Below are 16,266 nucleotides of genomic sequence, written 5' to 3'. Positions count from 1 at the left end.
TTGCATTTATGTTCTGACGTGTGGAACTTGCAAATTACAATATGTTGGTGAAACAGAAACACCATTTAACATCCGACTAAATAACCATCGGTCATTTTATACAAAAGAAAGGAACTGCCCAATCACAAGACACCTTTTAAGAGCAGGAAATGATTTTGAAAACGTCACATTTCAAATCATTGAGAAAACTCAAAATTGGGATACAGAAGGAAGACAAAAAAGAGAGAGATTTTGGATGCATCAGATACGAACTCTTGAACCTGATGGACTCAATGAGAGAGACGAAAAAAGATTTAAAAGCAAATCAAAACCATAATTATTTTGAAATCATACAAATTAATTTATAGAAATTCATACAATTAATCGAACATCTATAAATGTGTTAAACTTTTATTCCAACTTCATGTAGTTGTAGCTACAAACACATTTTCTGCAACATCAATCAATATGTTACACTTTTCCTCAAATCTTGTATAGATTAAGCTACACAAATTTTTTTTTGTCATGCATCCGATTTCACCTTGAGAGATGCACACGCCTGATGAACTAATTTGTTTAGCGAAATATTGCGTATTTCTATTTAAAATCTAATAGAACTTTTAATGTATAAATTAGCGTGTTTAAGTTATATTCTTAGACATTTATATAATTTTAATTTAGTAACTGTATCAGTTTATTTTCACAAACTGACCCACGCTTAAATAGATTGAATGTTGATTGTTGCTATTTTTAGACAATCTTACAGGGCACTGGATCATGTAATATGATTCTGTACACTACAAAATGTTATATATTACAAGTCAAAAAGGGTACAACATCACCATTAAATAACTATAAAATGAACAAATATTAGATATTTCGGATAACTGATATCCTTCTTCAATAATAGCACGATGTCAAATGAATCATGTAAAAATATTCAAACAGAGAAACTTTTTCTAAATCTCGAAATTTATACAATTTAAGCGAACGCCACAGACGCTGATACAATTTTAAAATTTCCAAACACGGCGCAAAGATTACACAGATATGCCAAATGAAAATAGTTATTTTCGATGTGAACTGGCACAATTTTAAATTTCCAAAGGTTGTGACAGTTTAGATGTTATAACTGCATTGAGGGCAGTCCTCAAACAAAAAAATCACAAATGTCCTAACCGATCCAAGTTTGAATAATATTTCAAATTTGACAACGGTAGGGCAATTGCAACAGAAACTACATATTTATTCAAACTTGGATCGGTTAGGACATTTTTGATTTTTTTGTTTGAGGATGTTGTACCCTTTTTGACTTGTTATATATATTCAAATTAAAGTAAAATTATTCTATTGAATAAAAGACTTTATTGAACTTACAAATTGTTTTCTTGATTTAGCATTTTTTGTTATTTCTATACGATGCAAAAAGAAACGTGGAGTAGAACGCAATTTGAAAACAAGAAACACTCTTGTCTTGCTGAGTCTTTTACACGATAAGTTTTTTTTTGTCACAAACATTATTGAAAGGGAATAAAGGGGAAAATCGACTTAGAATTTGACTATGTTGACTCAATCGAGGATATTATTTTGGTGATACTCTTCATTATCTACACGCTCTCCCGAAATACTTCAGTGTTTAAATAACGACACAAATACATATAAACAAACTGCAATTAAAGGAAAAACTTGTATACGGAAACAACTACAAATTTGAAGATTCAAAGAAAAAGTTATTTTGATGGACGAGTATGTAGAGAAGAAAAATAAAATATATAATGCCGAAACATCCCTTTTGCTCCTACATGAGATATTAAAGGGGTTTGGAAAGGAAATTGATTGATTTATTGATGTTTTGTTTAACGTTAAGGAGGATCGAGAGTACAAAAAAAAAAAGCAAAACTTTAAACTTTTTTTTTCATTACAAATTTATTTATTTCACTATTAGTTGTCACTTCATGATATGGTACACAAACCATCCAAGCCAAAATCAACTCGTTTTGGCCCAGATGACTTTGAAATTGTTTATATCATTGAAAAAGCTACAAATTATTGCCTTTTGGTGACAAAAATTCAACTCATCAGTGACATATATTTTTTGTAATTATTTTTTTTTAAATAAGCTGTACTTAAACTAAACTATTTTAAATTTTAAGCGATTTCTGTAATAAAGTTCTTTTTTTATTCCGATATTGCCTTTTTCTCCTATTAGTTCAACAGAAAAAAGTACCTTAACAAAAATACATGCTTCTTTTGAAGGCAGATTGTGAGCTTAAATGAACGGCGACCTTATATTTTATTTTATTTTTCTATTACGTATAGGATGAAGTTTTAATTACAGAAAAAAAAAAAAAATAGCGAAATCCTATATTTAAAAAAAAGTTTATACCAGCGAGCCCCTTAAATTTGAAAAATGCCATGCGTGTTCTAGACGCGAACTAAATAAAAGAAATATATCAACAATTTGTAGATCAATACTAAAGGATTATTATTATTTGATACATACATGTATGTTCAATGTTAGATATTATCAACATACAGGTACTAAAGTTTTTAAAATATTTCACTTATGTTTTAATCACGTATATATATAAATAAAAACATTATTCTTTCTTGGTATGGTCATTATAATAAATTAACAGTTTATAAAATTTTTGGACTAAATAAGGCTTTTCTACCACAGATTATTTTATCCGTATTTGGCAAAACCTTTAAGAATTTGTGGTCCTCAGTGCTCTTCATCTTCGTACTTTATGTGGCCTTTTAATCACCTTGATATTCAAGCGTCGCTGATGAGTATTTGTAGACGAAACGCTCGTCTGGCGAAACTATAAAATTTCAATCCTTGTATATATGATAAGTTTATTTCTAGATTTGTTTTCAATTTTTGATAGCAATTATTTGAAAATTGTAGAAGAGGACATTCTAAATTTAATTGTATTCTACTGAAAATATTTATATCAATTGTCTTTTAAATTCATCATATTTTTTGACTAAAGTCATAGAACTTTTCATTCTTCTCTACTACGGTATGGAACCAAATTTACCTTAGCTGTATTTGGCATAACTTTTAGGAATTTTGGTTCTTGATGCTCTTCAACTTCGTACTTTATTTGGCCTTTTTAACTTTTTTGGATTCTAACGTCACTGATGAGTCTTTTGTAGACGAAACGCGCGTCTGGCGTATATACAAAATTTAGTCCTGGTATCTATGATGAGTTTATTTATGTACGATATACCATTTATGTTATTGCTTTAAACATAACCCAGTTGAATCTATCGAAAAATTGTTGACCAATTACTAATGATACTGTATTTAACAATTTTACATGTACTCATAGTTTTGCAGTATCTAATTTTGGCATACCAGTTTTAGATTTGTTTGTGAGTCGATATTTGTACGTGTAACTATTGAAAAAGAAATGTAAAAATGTAAACGTATATTTTGCACATTATGACTATAGGAACAAATTAATTGATGCACCTACCAGCCTTCAAATGAATGTAATTTTCAATAATGATCCCAAATGATGCTCCAACAGCCTTTGAACCCAAAAGTTTCTTCCAATTTACACCAGGTGGTTCAATTTTGAAAGAAAATCCTTTCATGAATTTGTCAATAAATCCCCTTTTCGTTCGAGGATGTAGACTTATCAGCTTGATATCTGAGGAATAAGGATCAACTGTTTCACTATTGTTTCCTGCATACCTGTGAATGAAAGAAAGGATGGTAGACATAAAACATATTTAAAATATATAAAATGTATTCTAATAGAGAAAGGTAATTTTTAAATCCATAATTCAGGATAAAAAAAGGTTAAAAATGTCAAACTAAATAATAGATCATTACTAAAAGGCAATTCATCAAAACCAGTTATTAAAAAACGTGATAAATCATCAGCAAGATTATATATTCAATTTATCCACTAGCACTAATTGAAATAGTAGACCTTGTGAAATGTTTTTAATTCATATCTTAGATGGTTTAGATAAAGAACAACACACATTTTCGTATACTGATAATTCATTTCAAGCACCACTGGGTGATTTACAAGGTTTCTTCCGTTGAGTTTTACAAGTTCGATTAACATGGAATTTCAGTAAAAGACCTTTTGAACTGCGAATAAGTTCTTTCAATACTAGTACTAGTTATGACTTGTGACCCGAAATTGTTTACCGGTCGTTACGATTAATGACTATTGAAAGAAACAACCGGTATACTATTGTTGCCCTTATAAAGCAATTTCTAAACAGTATTTTTGTCAAATTATAAAAATGTGAAGAGGTTGTTGACAATGGGATACCACATCACTTAACATATTTCTTTAAAAGGCTGTATGCAAGAAATATTATTCAGAAAAAAATGAAGGAATTCAATTGACACTATTCATTTCAGATACAATGTATCACAAATCTTTAATATTTTAATTTACGAAACAAAAATATCTCTTGATGCGTCTCTTTTCTAAAATATATATTGCTAAACGTTCGGTCTCCATATGAATCTTAACAAAAACAAAGAAGGTTTTCTACCTGACAAAAAGATTACCCTAGCTGGCATGATTTATTATTGATATTTTCATTATTATATACATCACTGTTGCCTTATATTCTCATTAAGAAAAATATCACACACCTAATTAAATGGTCATTTAAAAAGTCAGAATGTGAATATATATGTTCAAACTCTTTTAGGTCATTTTTTTTGTAGCAATACCCAAAAACTATCTATAATGTCATTTGGACATACTTTGATACGATATCTGCCCTTGCATTTTTACTGGATAACATTTTGTTCGCTTTAGAGATTCCGTATATCGTCAGGTTATCGGAATTCCAATGGGGACTAACTGTGCACCACTTATTGCGGATCTGTGTTTGTATTGCTATGAGTTACAATTTATGACAAAAAATCATCAAAGTCCCATCGAAACAACATCTGATACCCACATTAATAATACTTTTAGATATTTGGATGATATTTTGTCGCTCAATAATGACGACTTCAATATGTATACTAAAGAAATTTATCCTGTTGAACTTACTTTAAATAAAGCTTATACCAATAATGACCACTGCCCTTTCCTCGATCTTAATATCTATATCATTAACGGAAAGATTATCCTAAAATTCATGATAAAAGAGATGATTTTTCATTTCCTATCGTTAATTATCCATTTTAAGATGCCGACGTTCCCTTGTCACCATCTTATGGAGTTTATATATCTCAACTTGTACGATTCGCTCGTGTTTGTAACAATGTTTTAGATTTGAAAGAGAAAATTTTATGTAATACTGAAAATCTATTACACCAGGGTTTTCGATAGCACAAACTAGTCAAAACTTTTAGTAAATTTTATCATCGGTATAAGGACATCGTTCGTAAATATAGCTCATTATGCAGACTTCTTATACGTTCAGGTATTTCACATCCATTTTTTATGGAAATATTCTTTATAAAGCACAGAATAGTCAGTATTCACATCAGAAGCTAACAAAACCTTTAAATAGACTTATTAGAAGTGATATAGTTACGATACTGTTGTCAGGTCATTAAAAATTGCATATTTTGGCGTTAATATTGATTTAACTTTTTTGGATTCGAGCGTCACTGATGAGTCTTTTGTAGACGTAACGCGCTTCTGTCGTATATACTAAATTTAGTCCTGGTATCTATGATGAGTTTATTTACAGGGTCTTTGCATCGGAACTAAACACATTTATTTAAAAAAAAAAAAAAAACAGTTGTTTTCATGATACGGGTTATGTTCTCATATATTTTATGATGGTGTGATACTAAACCCCTAACGGGAAGGATTGTGCCTGATATTCATGTGGTGAAGACGTAATCTTTTAATCAGTTTAGTTGAAGTCTGGAGCTGACATGTCATTTAACTGCTAGTAGTCTTTTGTTATTGATGTATTATTGTCATTTTGTTTATTTTCTTTGGTTACATCTTCTGACATTAGACTCGGACTTCTCTTGAACTGAATTGTAATGTGCGTATTGTTATGCGTTTACTTTTCTACATGGCTACAGGTATAGGCGGAAATTTGAGATCTCACAAACATGTTTAACCCCGCCGCGTTTTTGCGCCTGTCCGAAGTCAGGAGCCTCTGGCCTTTGTAAGTCTTGTATTATTTTTTATTTTAGTTTCTTGTGTACAATTTGGATTTTAGTAAGACTTTCATTATCACTGAACTAGTATGTATATTTGCTTAGCGGCAAGCTCAAGGACGCCTCCGGGTTCGGGAATTTCTCGCTGCATTGAAGACCTGTTGGTGACCTTCTGCTGTTGTCTGTTCTATGGTCGGGTTGTTGTCTCTTTGACACATTCCCCATTTCCATTATCAATTTTAATTCTTTTCTACCTCAGGAATATATCACCTTAGCTGTATTTGGCTTAACTTTAAAGATTTTTTTGTCCTCTAAGCTCTTCAACTTCGTTCTTTTTTTGGCTTTTGTCGAAATCAAGCTTCACTGTTTAGTCTTTTACAAACATAACGCGCGTCTGCCACAAAGGTACAAAATTTAATCCTTGTATCTTTGATGAGTTTATTTTCAAGACACAACGTGCGTAAAATGATTTTTGGAACGGGGCTACCGTATGTATACATTTTGATTTGAATTTGCACGACAGAATATATTTTCTTTAAATATTATACTGAGTTACAGAACTTGAAAATATAGTGACGATTATGTTTCAACAAGTCTTAACAAAAGTGGGAAACATATCATCTTCAGGACACTTTTTATTTTAGAATTTTTAATAATAAACACTTAAAAAAACACACAAAAACAACTGGATGATACAATCTATTAATCTCTTTGGGAAAACAAACCCTACAAAGCACATAGAGAAATAATATGTCTTGAACATACATTAAGAAAGTTGAAATAAATAGATTTTGAAAAAAAATTCATTCAAGGGTTCCACTCAATAATTGCTTAAAAAGAGACCTAAAATTTGATTTTTGATTTTTTTTAACCCTATATGCTAACATTGCCTATGTAAATTTTAAAATTGTTTGCATGCACATTGAACGACAAATTTATGTACGTATTAAAATATCTTCTGACGTCAGACACTCAAATCAATGAATATGTTTGTAGATAGATGTTTTTTGTGTTCTGTTAAATTGTTCCTTTTTAAATTGTTATACGATGATGACTGATGTACCACTATTTTGACTATTTTATTTATTGTGTCTGTTTAGTTTACTCTACAAAGTAAATATAACGGAATTTGATGAGACTGTCATCAAAGTGAGAGGGTTAGCGCTATAAAACCAGTTTTAATCCACCATTTTCTATATTTGAAAATGCCTGTACCAAGTCAGGAATATGGCAGTTCTTGTCCATTCGTTTTTGATGCGTTTTGTTATTTGATTTTGCCATGCGACTATGGACTTTCCGAATTGATATTCCTCTAAGTTCAGTATTTTTGTGATCTTACTTTTTATCAGAAGTCTTATATGTTTAGGTCCTATCATCAAGATGTAAAAACCCCGTTGTAGAAGAAGCATCGAAGAGGCATGGAAAGAATAGAAGTGATTTCACAATAAACATTTACAAATAACATACTTTTTTATCACTCTGGAATTATAAGAAATGCTTTTGTTTTCTATAAAAATAGGATATAAAGAAATATTTTGAATACATGACCTATCAGTTAAATAGGGTCATCTATTGAATTTTCATCATACAAAATTATTGATAAATTATTTTACTAGGGATTAATGCCTATATCATTATTTAATGATCAAACGAAAAAAAGTTGTCGAAAAAAAGCGAAATAGTTATCGTGTCTAGATAATATATAACATGTTTGTGAATGTTTATAATTGTAAAGTTCTTGGTTACATATTTACCGCTAAGAAACAATGCTTATTTTACATTTTGCGACTGCTGATTATAATCTTACAATGTACCGACATTGTCACTATCTACATCTTATCAGATTCGAGGGCACACTTCAGCAGCTGATATAATCATAATTGTCAAGTTTATCTCGTCTGCTTACATTATTACACCACAACTGATAACGTTAACATTATGACAGACAAAGCTTCAATTGCATTTTTAATCTGTGCCGCAGGCAGTATACAAATTTCTCGAAAAGACACCTTCGATCTGAAATTTGTTTGTTAATTGCAATAGATTTCGATAAAATTTTAGTGTGTGCAATATATCTTTAATTCAAACCTGGTCACAGCTTTAGATAAATCACAGATAACAAAACGGTTAATCTTTCGAGTGACCCGTAGGAAATAATTTCTAGCAATTAAAGAACAATTGATTTATTACAAGAACTATTATAGATTGGTAAAAATCACTGAGGAACAGCTATATTGCTGCGTTACACCATACTCCTTCAAGGAAAACAAACCTTTTTATCGGCATGAAGTTTTCACCGGTGGTCGACATGTAATATTAGCAGCAATTTCAACAAGATATTGCGGGCATGTTTATATTTTCGTAACACGGAGTCTTATATATTTTCAAAATAGTAACGTCGAGTTAATATGTGAACATAGTGAAAAAATTCTAAATATATATTGAGAAACATGTGCCATATAATAAACCAGTGAAAACAAGAAACATTAAACCATATGTAACATTACCTATTATCCAATGGTTGTATAACAGACGAATTTGGATGAGCTTGATATTGTAGCAAAGCTTCATATCTAACATTATGGTCATCGTCGAATAATGCAGCCTTTAATAAAGCATCTGCTGCCTGCAATGAAGCAACACACTTTGATATCAAAAAGGTTTACAATCAAATTTTTTTTACCACAAACTTCCTACAGACACAACCCTCACGTAAACTATTGGTTAATGGAACAAATTAAAACCATAGATGTAATACCCATAAATGGAGCTCAACACTGACTTCAAAGGTTTTCTGTGCGTTGTAATGGCTTTCATATTTATCTGATATTGACATGATCCAGTTGGTTATAGACAATAAAACACTGACAATTAAAAGCTACTGAGCATTTAAACAAATTGAAAATAAAAACACAAAATCAAATAATATATTTTATATTGACTTGATTATTAAGATTTGATATTCTTACAGATAAAAAAAATATTACAAATTATTATCGAAAAAAAACCAATAAATGTGGATATCTTTCTTTTTTACCTAGAACTAATGTTTTCATCATAATTACATTTTAAGTTTTTATAACTTTTATCACAATTTAACCATTGACTTATGCATATTTCATAAACATCATGAATAAAATTATTATAATTTAGCCATAGATGCATCTATGATGTAGTAACTTTTAAATTGGGCCCGTAAGGACATGTTTAGATTCAGCATATCAAAGAACTCAAAGAATTCATTTTTTGTTAAAATCAAACTAATTTCAATTTTGGACCATTTGGACCTTAATGTAGACCTATTTGAGAACGGAACCAAAAATTAAGAATCTGAATACTAGGTTAGATTCAGCATATCAAAGAATCCAATAATTCAATTTTTTTATCAAATTAAAGCAAGTTGAATTTTAGATTTGTCCCTAATTTCTAAACTATTTGAACCAAAACTCCAAAAATCAATCCGAACCTTCCTTTTGTGTTCATTAGCCTGGTGTTTAAATCTCATAGATTTCTATTGACTTAAACTAAAGTTATTGTGCGAAACAAAAATGCTTAGGTGTGCCCCTTTTTGGTCCCTAATTCCTAAACGGTTGGGACCAAACACCCCAAAATCAATCTCAACCTTCCTTTAGTGGTTATAAACCTTGTGTTAAAATTCATTGATTTCTATTAACTAATCCTAAATTTATTTTTTGCGGTTGTATAAAAACGAGACATCGAGGCACCTTAGGGACCAATCAAGTCAGCTTGATTTTATAGGTGCAATAAATAAGGAGGAATAAAATCTTTGAAAAATGTAAATGACACCGGACAATAGGTGCCAAATGAATACACAAACGCGTTCTGGTCTTCTATTATATCATATGGATAACATGATTAAAAACTTTTCTATTACACATTTGAAATTAGCAAATTATCATGTTAACTAGGCTAAAATTCAAAGTAAGTATCGTACTGAGTGATATGCCCGAATTCTCCCCTCCTCGACAAAGGCAAACGTCATTCAATCAAGCAACCAAAAAAGGCACTATTACGATAAGAGGCAATATTTATCACAGATAAAAAGAATTACCACTAATGATCCTTGCATAATGGTTGTTCGACCTCGACAATTTTCAACAACTTCAATGTTAGAAAATCAATGTCTAAAAAAATCTCAAATCGAACAAATAAATCATTATTTTGCAACTCTTTTTCTTTGTTAATTGGTCATAGTGTAGTTTAATTCATCAGTAATGTTAAAATGTTGCGTGTGCAATTTTATAACGAACTGGACATAAACACCTGTTGCATTAATGAAGTACCTTAAAAATTACTCACACTTTTATGTTCATATTTCCTGAGTGCATGAACTCCTGCCCTTTTTATCCATGGTGAGTTAGTAGAATTTATGTGAGATATAATGTAGTCAAACGAATGATCAATTCTTGCATTTCCAAGAGCCTCGAGCAGTATAACACGACGATGGTCATATTTTATTTGTTCCCCTTCTGATTGTAAAGATCTTTTATTTCTGTATACCCAAGGATCTGAAAAATATAGTATTTAAAATAGTACATAAAACTTATTAAACGAATGACAAAACCTAGTTCAAAAGTAAGTAATCTACTCATATATTGCTATAATAATTAACACATTCACATTTTGTGTAGGGTATTACAAACAAACAGAGAATGACACTTAAGCTGCAAGTATCAAAAAAAATCCCACGAAGTAAAAAAAATCAGATGCTTTAGAAGAATAATTCTAGAGATAGGAATTCCTCCAAACTATAAGAGAACATAAATTAAAACAAAGTGTACAAACTATGTCAGTCGGAAATGTTTTAAGTACTAATGTCATACCCTTTTTGAAAAAAGAAATGGGTACCTGATATATAGACTTCAGAATATAAAGTCAACTAGTAACGTTGGTGATATAAATTACTGGGAATATGACGCCACATTGTCCTGGATTCTTTATCTTCAACTATAAATTTAACGTGATGGCTTGTTTTATGGTTGTATTTACGGATTAGTACTGGATGGGAATCCAATGTGATAACAACTCCAGTACAATCTCTCAAAAGAAAACTATCATACGATCTAGCAAACTTATTATCTGTATACATTATTTTGTACTACTTGTCATTTAAACACGTTTGTACAGTTGACATAAAGGAGCTGTTTACATATGTCTTTTGTTGTCTATGTTTAAATGGCATTAAATTATAATTCATTGTATAAGTAAATTATAAAGTACTATTTTTCTAATGCATCTCTTTTCAATATGTTCAGTTACGTATTCGACAAGGAATGTTAAGCAATTGTTTAGATCTTTTATTTGATTTGAATAAATGCTCCAGAATTTTTGTACTATATGATTTGCAATTTTTAAAGTTCTTTCGATACCTAGAAGAATTCTCACAATATCTCTTGGTCGGGATGGTGTCTCTTTGACATGCACATTCTCCCTTTTCATTTTCAATTTTGTGATTGGACATATTTATATATTCGTTTTGAATTTCGAAACATTTAATAGAAGAAGTTCGAATGAAAAAGACTATGAATAGACATTTTTTACGCTTCTGGCGTATTAAATTATAAGCCTAGTATCTTTGATAACTGTTTGGATTTGTGTCGTTTATTCTTTAGTTTTTTATGATGTGTCATGTGTTCTATAGTTTGTCTGTATGTCTTTTTCATTTTTATCCATGGCTTTGTCAGTTTATTTTCGATGTCATGAGTTTGACCGTCCCTCTGGTATCTTTCTTCCCTCTTTTAAAGTAAAGGTTACTATTCCGATTATAATATATCTTGTTACACTTGTAAAGCGTACGAATAATATTGACATTTGTTATCTAAAATTTTAAGGTGACTTCCTGCAGGTACAATGGCGAACAACATGCTATGTTATATTTACTTTTCTAAGCTTTTAAAAAAAATGATTGGCTTTAATGTGTCTTTAAAGCAGGTATCAGAGTACGAATATGTTATGCTAGATATACATTAAGTGAATATAGAGCAATTAACGTTATGCTACATAGAGTCCAATTTCATGCAAGTTTTCAAATCAAAACAGCAGTATTTGCATCAATCCCATCATAGGTAGGCAAGAAAACTTCATATTCAATCTTTTGGCATTTCGTCTTATGTCAATGTTGATTCAACGTCCATTCTAGCATATGATTATACTAACTATTTAATCTAGCGATTGTTGCATTGACACACAAAACAGTCTCCTTATTCAGTTACGCGTTATAAATTTTACATACCATGCAATCCAAGCTTTTGATTAATTTTCCCACTGATCTCAATAGCTTTTTTTGTCAGTCCGTTTTTAGATAATTTGTGTGCCACAGAACCCAGGGTCAACATTGCACAGTTGTAAATGTTTTGGTCATATGATACATTGGTAAATTTTCCATGGTGAAACACAATATCTTCTAATACTTGTGTGATACTCTAAAAAGTATGAATAAAGACTACTTAATTATTATTTCTAGAGTATTTATTTCTCAAAACAAACATTTTGATATCTTACATGCACAATTTAGCTGTTAAAAAGTCTGAGCTGTTTGAATCATTAAGGATTTTCTACTGCCGGAATTATCTTATCCTTGTATGGCTAAATAGTTTAGATTTGTGTGTCTTCAATTATTTTTCGGTTCGTACTTTAATTTGTTTAGTCTTTTGTCATTTTTGAAATATAGGTGAGATTTTTGTAGACAAACCGCTTGCCTTGCGTGGAAAAAATTAAGCCTGGTATGTTTGACGTTGATTTTAAACAAAACGGTACGATAAGACCATTTTTGTTTAATCCTATTGAATTCGAATATAAAATTCATAGGATATACACCAGAGTCATTTGTCTCCCAAACATCATTATTTATATTCTTGAAGTTTTGCATCACAAATATCACGACGTAAAACTTTTTAGATCAATTATTTATGAAGTAAACGTTATAGTTGGGTTTTTGCTTTATATATAAATAATTTAATTTTGGATGTAACGCATCTTCTGATTGGCTGACGTTATTTTGTTATGAGCCCATAGACATAATTAAGTCATGTGACCGTGACGTCATCAACGTTTTTGTATGGTTTTCTACGGTTTAAAATGGAATTTAGAATTACATTATAAGAAATGACTGTAATATTTTTTCTGTCTATTCGAAATAACATAATAAATGTGGTGCATACTGTTAAATAACCCGCTACGCGCGTTATTCAGTGTGGATCAAATTGTTTGTGTTATTTCTTCATAGAGAGAAAAAATATTACAGTCATTCCTTCAATAATTTAATTTTGGATGTAACGCGTCTTCTGATTGGCGAACGTCTTTAGTTTATCAGCTCATAGACATGATTAAGTCATGTTACCGTGACGTCATCAACGTTTGTTGATGGTTTACTCTGGTAACAAAGGGAATTTAGAATTAAACTATAAGAAATAACTGTAATATTATATTTTTCTATTCGAAATAACATAAAACATGTGGTGCATACTTTAAATTAACCCGCTACGTGGGTAATTCAGTGTGCATCACATTTTATAATGTTATTTCTTCATAGACAGAAAAAATATTACAGTCACTCCTTAATGAGCGTTGATTTATCACCTCATTTTTTTGTCTGTTGTCTTTTGCGATATAATAAAACACTTACTGACTGGATATTCGTTGATTAGTAAGTTTATTGTCCCCTCGGATACAACCATTGCCATCGGCTACGCCTCAGGACAATATATGCACCTCGGGGGACAATACACTTACTAATCAACGAATACCCAGTCAATAAGCATACAATATGTAATACCTGATGTGGAGGCTTTTCCATTCCTGAAACATGAATAAAAAATCTCTGTAACAATCTGTAATCGGGTTTTGGTGCTAGGAGGATTAACGTTACAATCAACTGCTGACTGGTGTTTGTGTTTAAGACTGCAAAAGCATCCACCATTATCGCTGTCGTTTCAAAATGTGTCTCGTTACTGAAAAATTGCAATTCGATTATACAAATACATAGTTATAATTCCATGACAGTTATGCAATGTTAGATAAGCTACTATCGTAGTTATTCTAAACAACAAACTAGAGGTACATCATGTACATAAGAGCTTGAATTTCTCATCTTGTGAATTAAAATGTAAATCACCCTTTTCACTCCCAATATCTACCAATTACTGATCATTGTGCTAGGTTCAGATTTTTACTATCAATTGAAAAAAGGTCTTTGAAGAGAAATTTCACATCACAGGAGTCGATCAATTGTATTATTTATTTATTTTTGAACTTTCATGTATTGTATTGTATTGCATTGCATTGTATTGTATTGTATTGTATTGTATTGTATTGTATTGTATTGTATTGTATTGTATTGTATTGTATTGTATTGTATTGTATTGTATTGTATTGTATTATATTGGACTGGATTGGATTGGATTGGATTGGATTGTATTGCATTGCATTGCATTGTATTGCATTGTATTGTAGATCCTATCATGCTCCACTGCTGTAGTATGTACATTGCGCATGTATGTACTTTTTATATTCATATGTCTTGCTTCTGAAAAAAAAATATGAGGCATAGCCTGTTACCATTGTTGTGAACGAAATACCCTTTTTAAATATATCTATTAATAAAAAACATTCATAAATGACATGTTGAGGAAAATTTTTGATAAATGTAATAAGGAGCTGTACTATTGCGATGTTTTTATTATACGAACAATGCGACAAGGTTATAATCGCAATAATTTGAAGTCGCATTTTGAAATTTTTCATATAAATAAACAGGAATCATTGTGTTTATCGCAAACATTAAAATTTCATTGTAGTTTAAAGTGACAAAAAATGCAATAAAAAATGCACGAAATAATTTCTGAATATACAGTTACATGTATGTTATTGCTAAATCGAGTGATAAAAAAGGATTTAAGAAATATGAGTTAATCTTAATGCTTTAATCGATGACCAGAATCATATAGATGTTTAAAAGGGCCCCGGCATAACAAAATGTGAAAAAAACTAGAAAATCACAAAAATACTGAACTCCGATCAAAATTCAAAACGGAAAGTCCCTAATCAAATGGCAAAATCAAATGATAAAACTGACTTGGTACAGGCAATTTCAAATGTAGAAAATGGGGGATTGAGCCTGATGTTAAAGCGCTAAACCTCTCACTTGTATGACAGTCGCATCAAATTCCATTATATTTACAATGATGCTTGAACAAAGCAGACATAATAAGTAAAATAGTTAAAATATGGATACAGCAGTCATCATTGTGTCACAATCTCAAAACAAACAAATATTTAACAAAAAAGCACAAAACAATATATCAATTTTAAAAGCCACATGAAACAGACTACACGAAAAATAAACAGCAGTTTTTTTTTTTACAAAAGAATAAAGAATAAACTAACATGACAGGCAGCAACCAATGCCAAACACTGAAAAAGTGGCTCCCGACTTGGAAAGGACTGTTATACTAAAGCGAAGTTTAACATATGTGTAAGCGCTCAATCCGATACTTAAGTACAGACACATCGGTATCGTTCTTCGTATTACTACCATTTTTTACACGCGGGAACACAAGACATGTCAGTATTTCGTTACTGGTATATAAGTACAGATTTCGTGTTAAAAAAATTTCCTTTAAAAAAAACTTTTCTATAATTTTATACTAAAGAAAAAAACTTATTTGGTCGATCCTTTTTAAAATAAAGTTTTTTAATTTTCAAATATTATGGCCTTGAGCATCACCGAAGAGGCATCACCGAAGAGGCATCATTTTTCGAATTGAACATCTGTTTGTAGAAAAGTAAGTATCCTCAAAAGTTTTCATTGTTTTGTTCATATATCATCCCGTTAGCTTTCTCATTTATTTTTATTTTTTTTTATTTTAGGACCTTTTATATCTTAATATGCGGCAAGTGCTATTTAGTACAGTGTCAAATTCCGTATGGTGGCATTGGGGTTTTAACCTCTACTTATACGATGTATAAGATATGCAAATATTATTTTATTCATTTTGGTCGAATTTTGAATATTTATACGTACTTTTCTTTTTGATGCTGAAAGTAATCATTAGCAATCTTAGTTATATCATCGTCTTGTAGTAACTTCAACGAACTGATGATTCTAAAGAAGCAATCATTTACAAGTGTTGAACCTTAAAAAAACAATGCAT

At 30.5% G+C, this 16,266-nt stretch overlaps 1 protein-coding gene across 1 annotated transcript in view; it reads right to left on the bottom strand.

Moving 5' to 3' along the window:
* LOC139483071 (uncharacterized) overlaps positions 1-16,266 on the bottom strand; it is an 81,414-nt gene that overhangs the window by 46,812 nt on the left and 18,336 nt on the right. The window contains exons 11-16 of the mRNA XM_071267099.1: positions 16,137-16,248; positions 13,890-14,064; positions 12,348-12,537; positions 10,415-10,623; positions 8,602-8,720; positions 3,465-3,685 (exon numbers count right to left, since the gene is read on the bottom strand). Of these exons, the coding sequence (XP_071123200.1) occupies positions 3,465-3,685; positions 8,602-8,720; positions 10,415-10,623; positions 12,348-12,537; positions 13,890-14,064; positions 16,137-16,248 (1,026 nt within the window). The remainder of the gene's footprint in view (positions 1-3,464; positions 3,686-8,601; positions 8,721-10,414; positions 10,624-12,347; positions 12,538-13,889; positions 14,065-16,136; positions 16,249-16,266) is intronic.

This window comes from Mytilus edulis, chromosome 7 (genome assembly GCF_963676685.1).
Source record: "Mytilus edulis chromosome 7, xbMytEdul2.2, whole genome shotgun sequence".
In the NCBI taxonomy this organism is placed as follows: domain Eukaryota; kingdom Metazoa; phylum Mollusca; class Bivalvia; order Mytilida; family Mytilidae; genus Mytilus; species Mytilus edulis.
The sequence above is the reverse complement of the archived record's forward strand: the minus strand, read 5'-3'. Positions and strand labels throughout refer to the sequence as shown.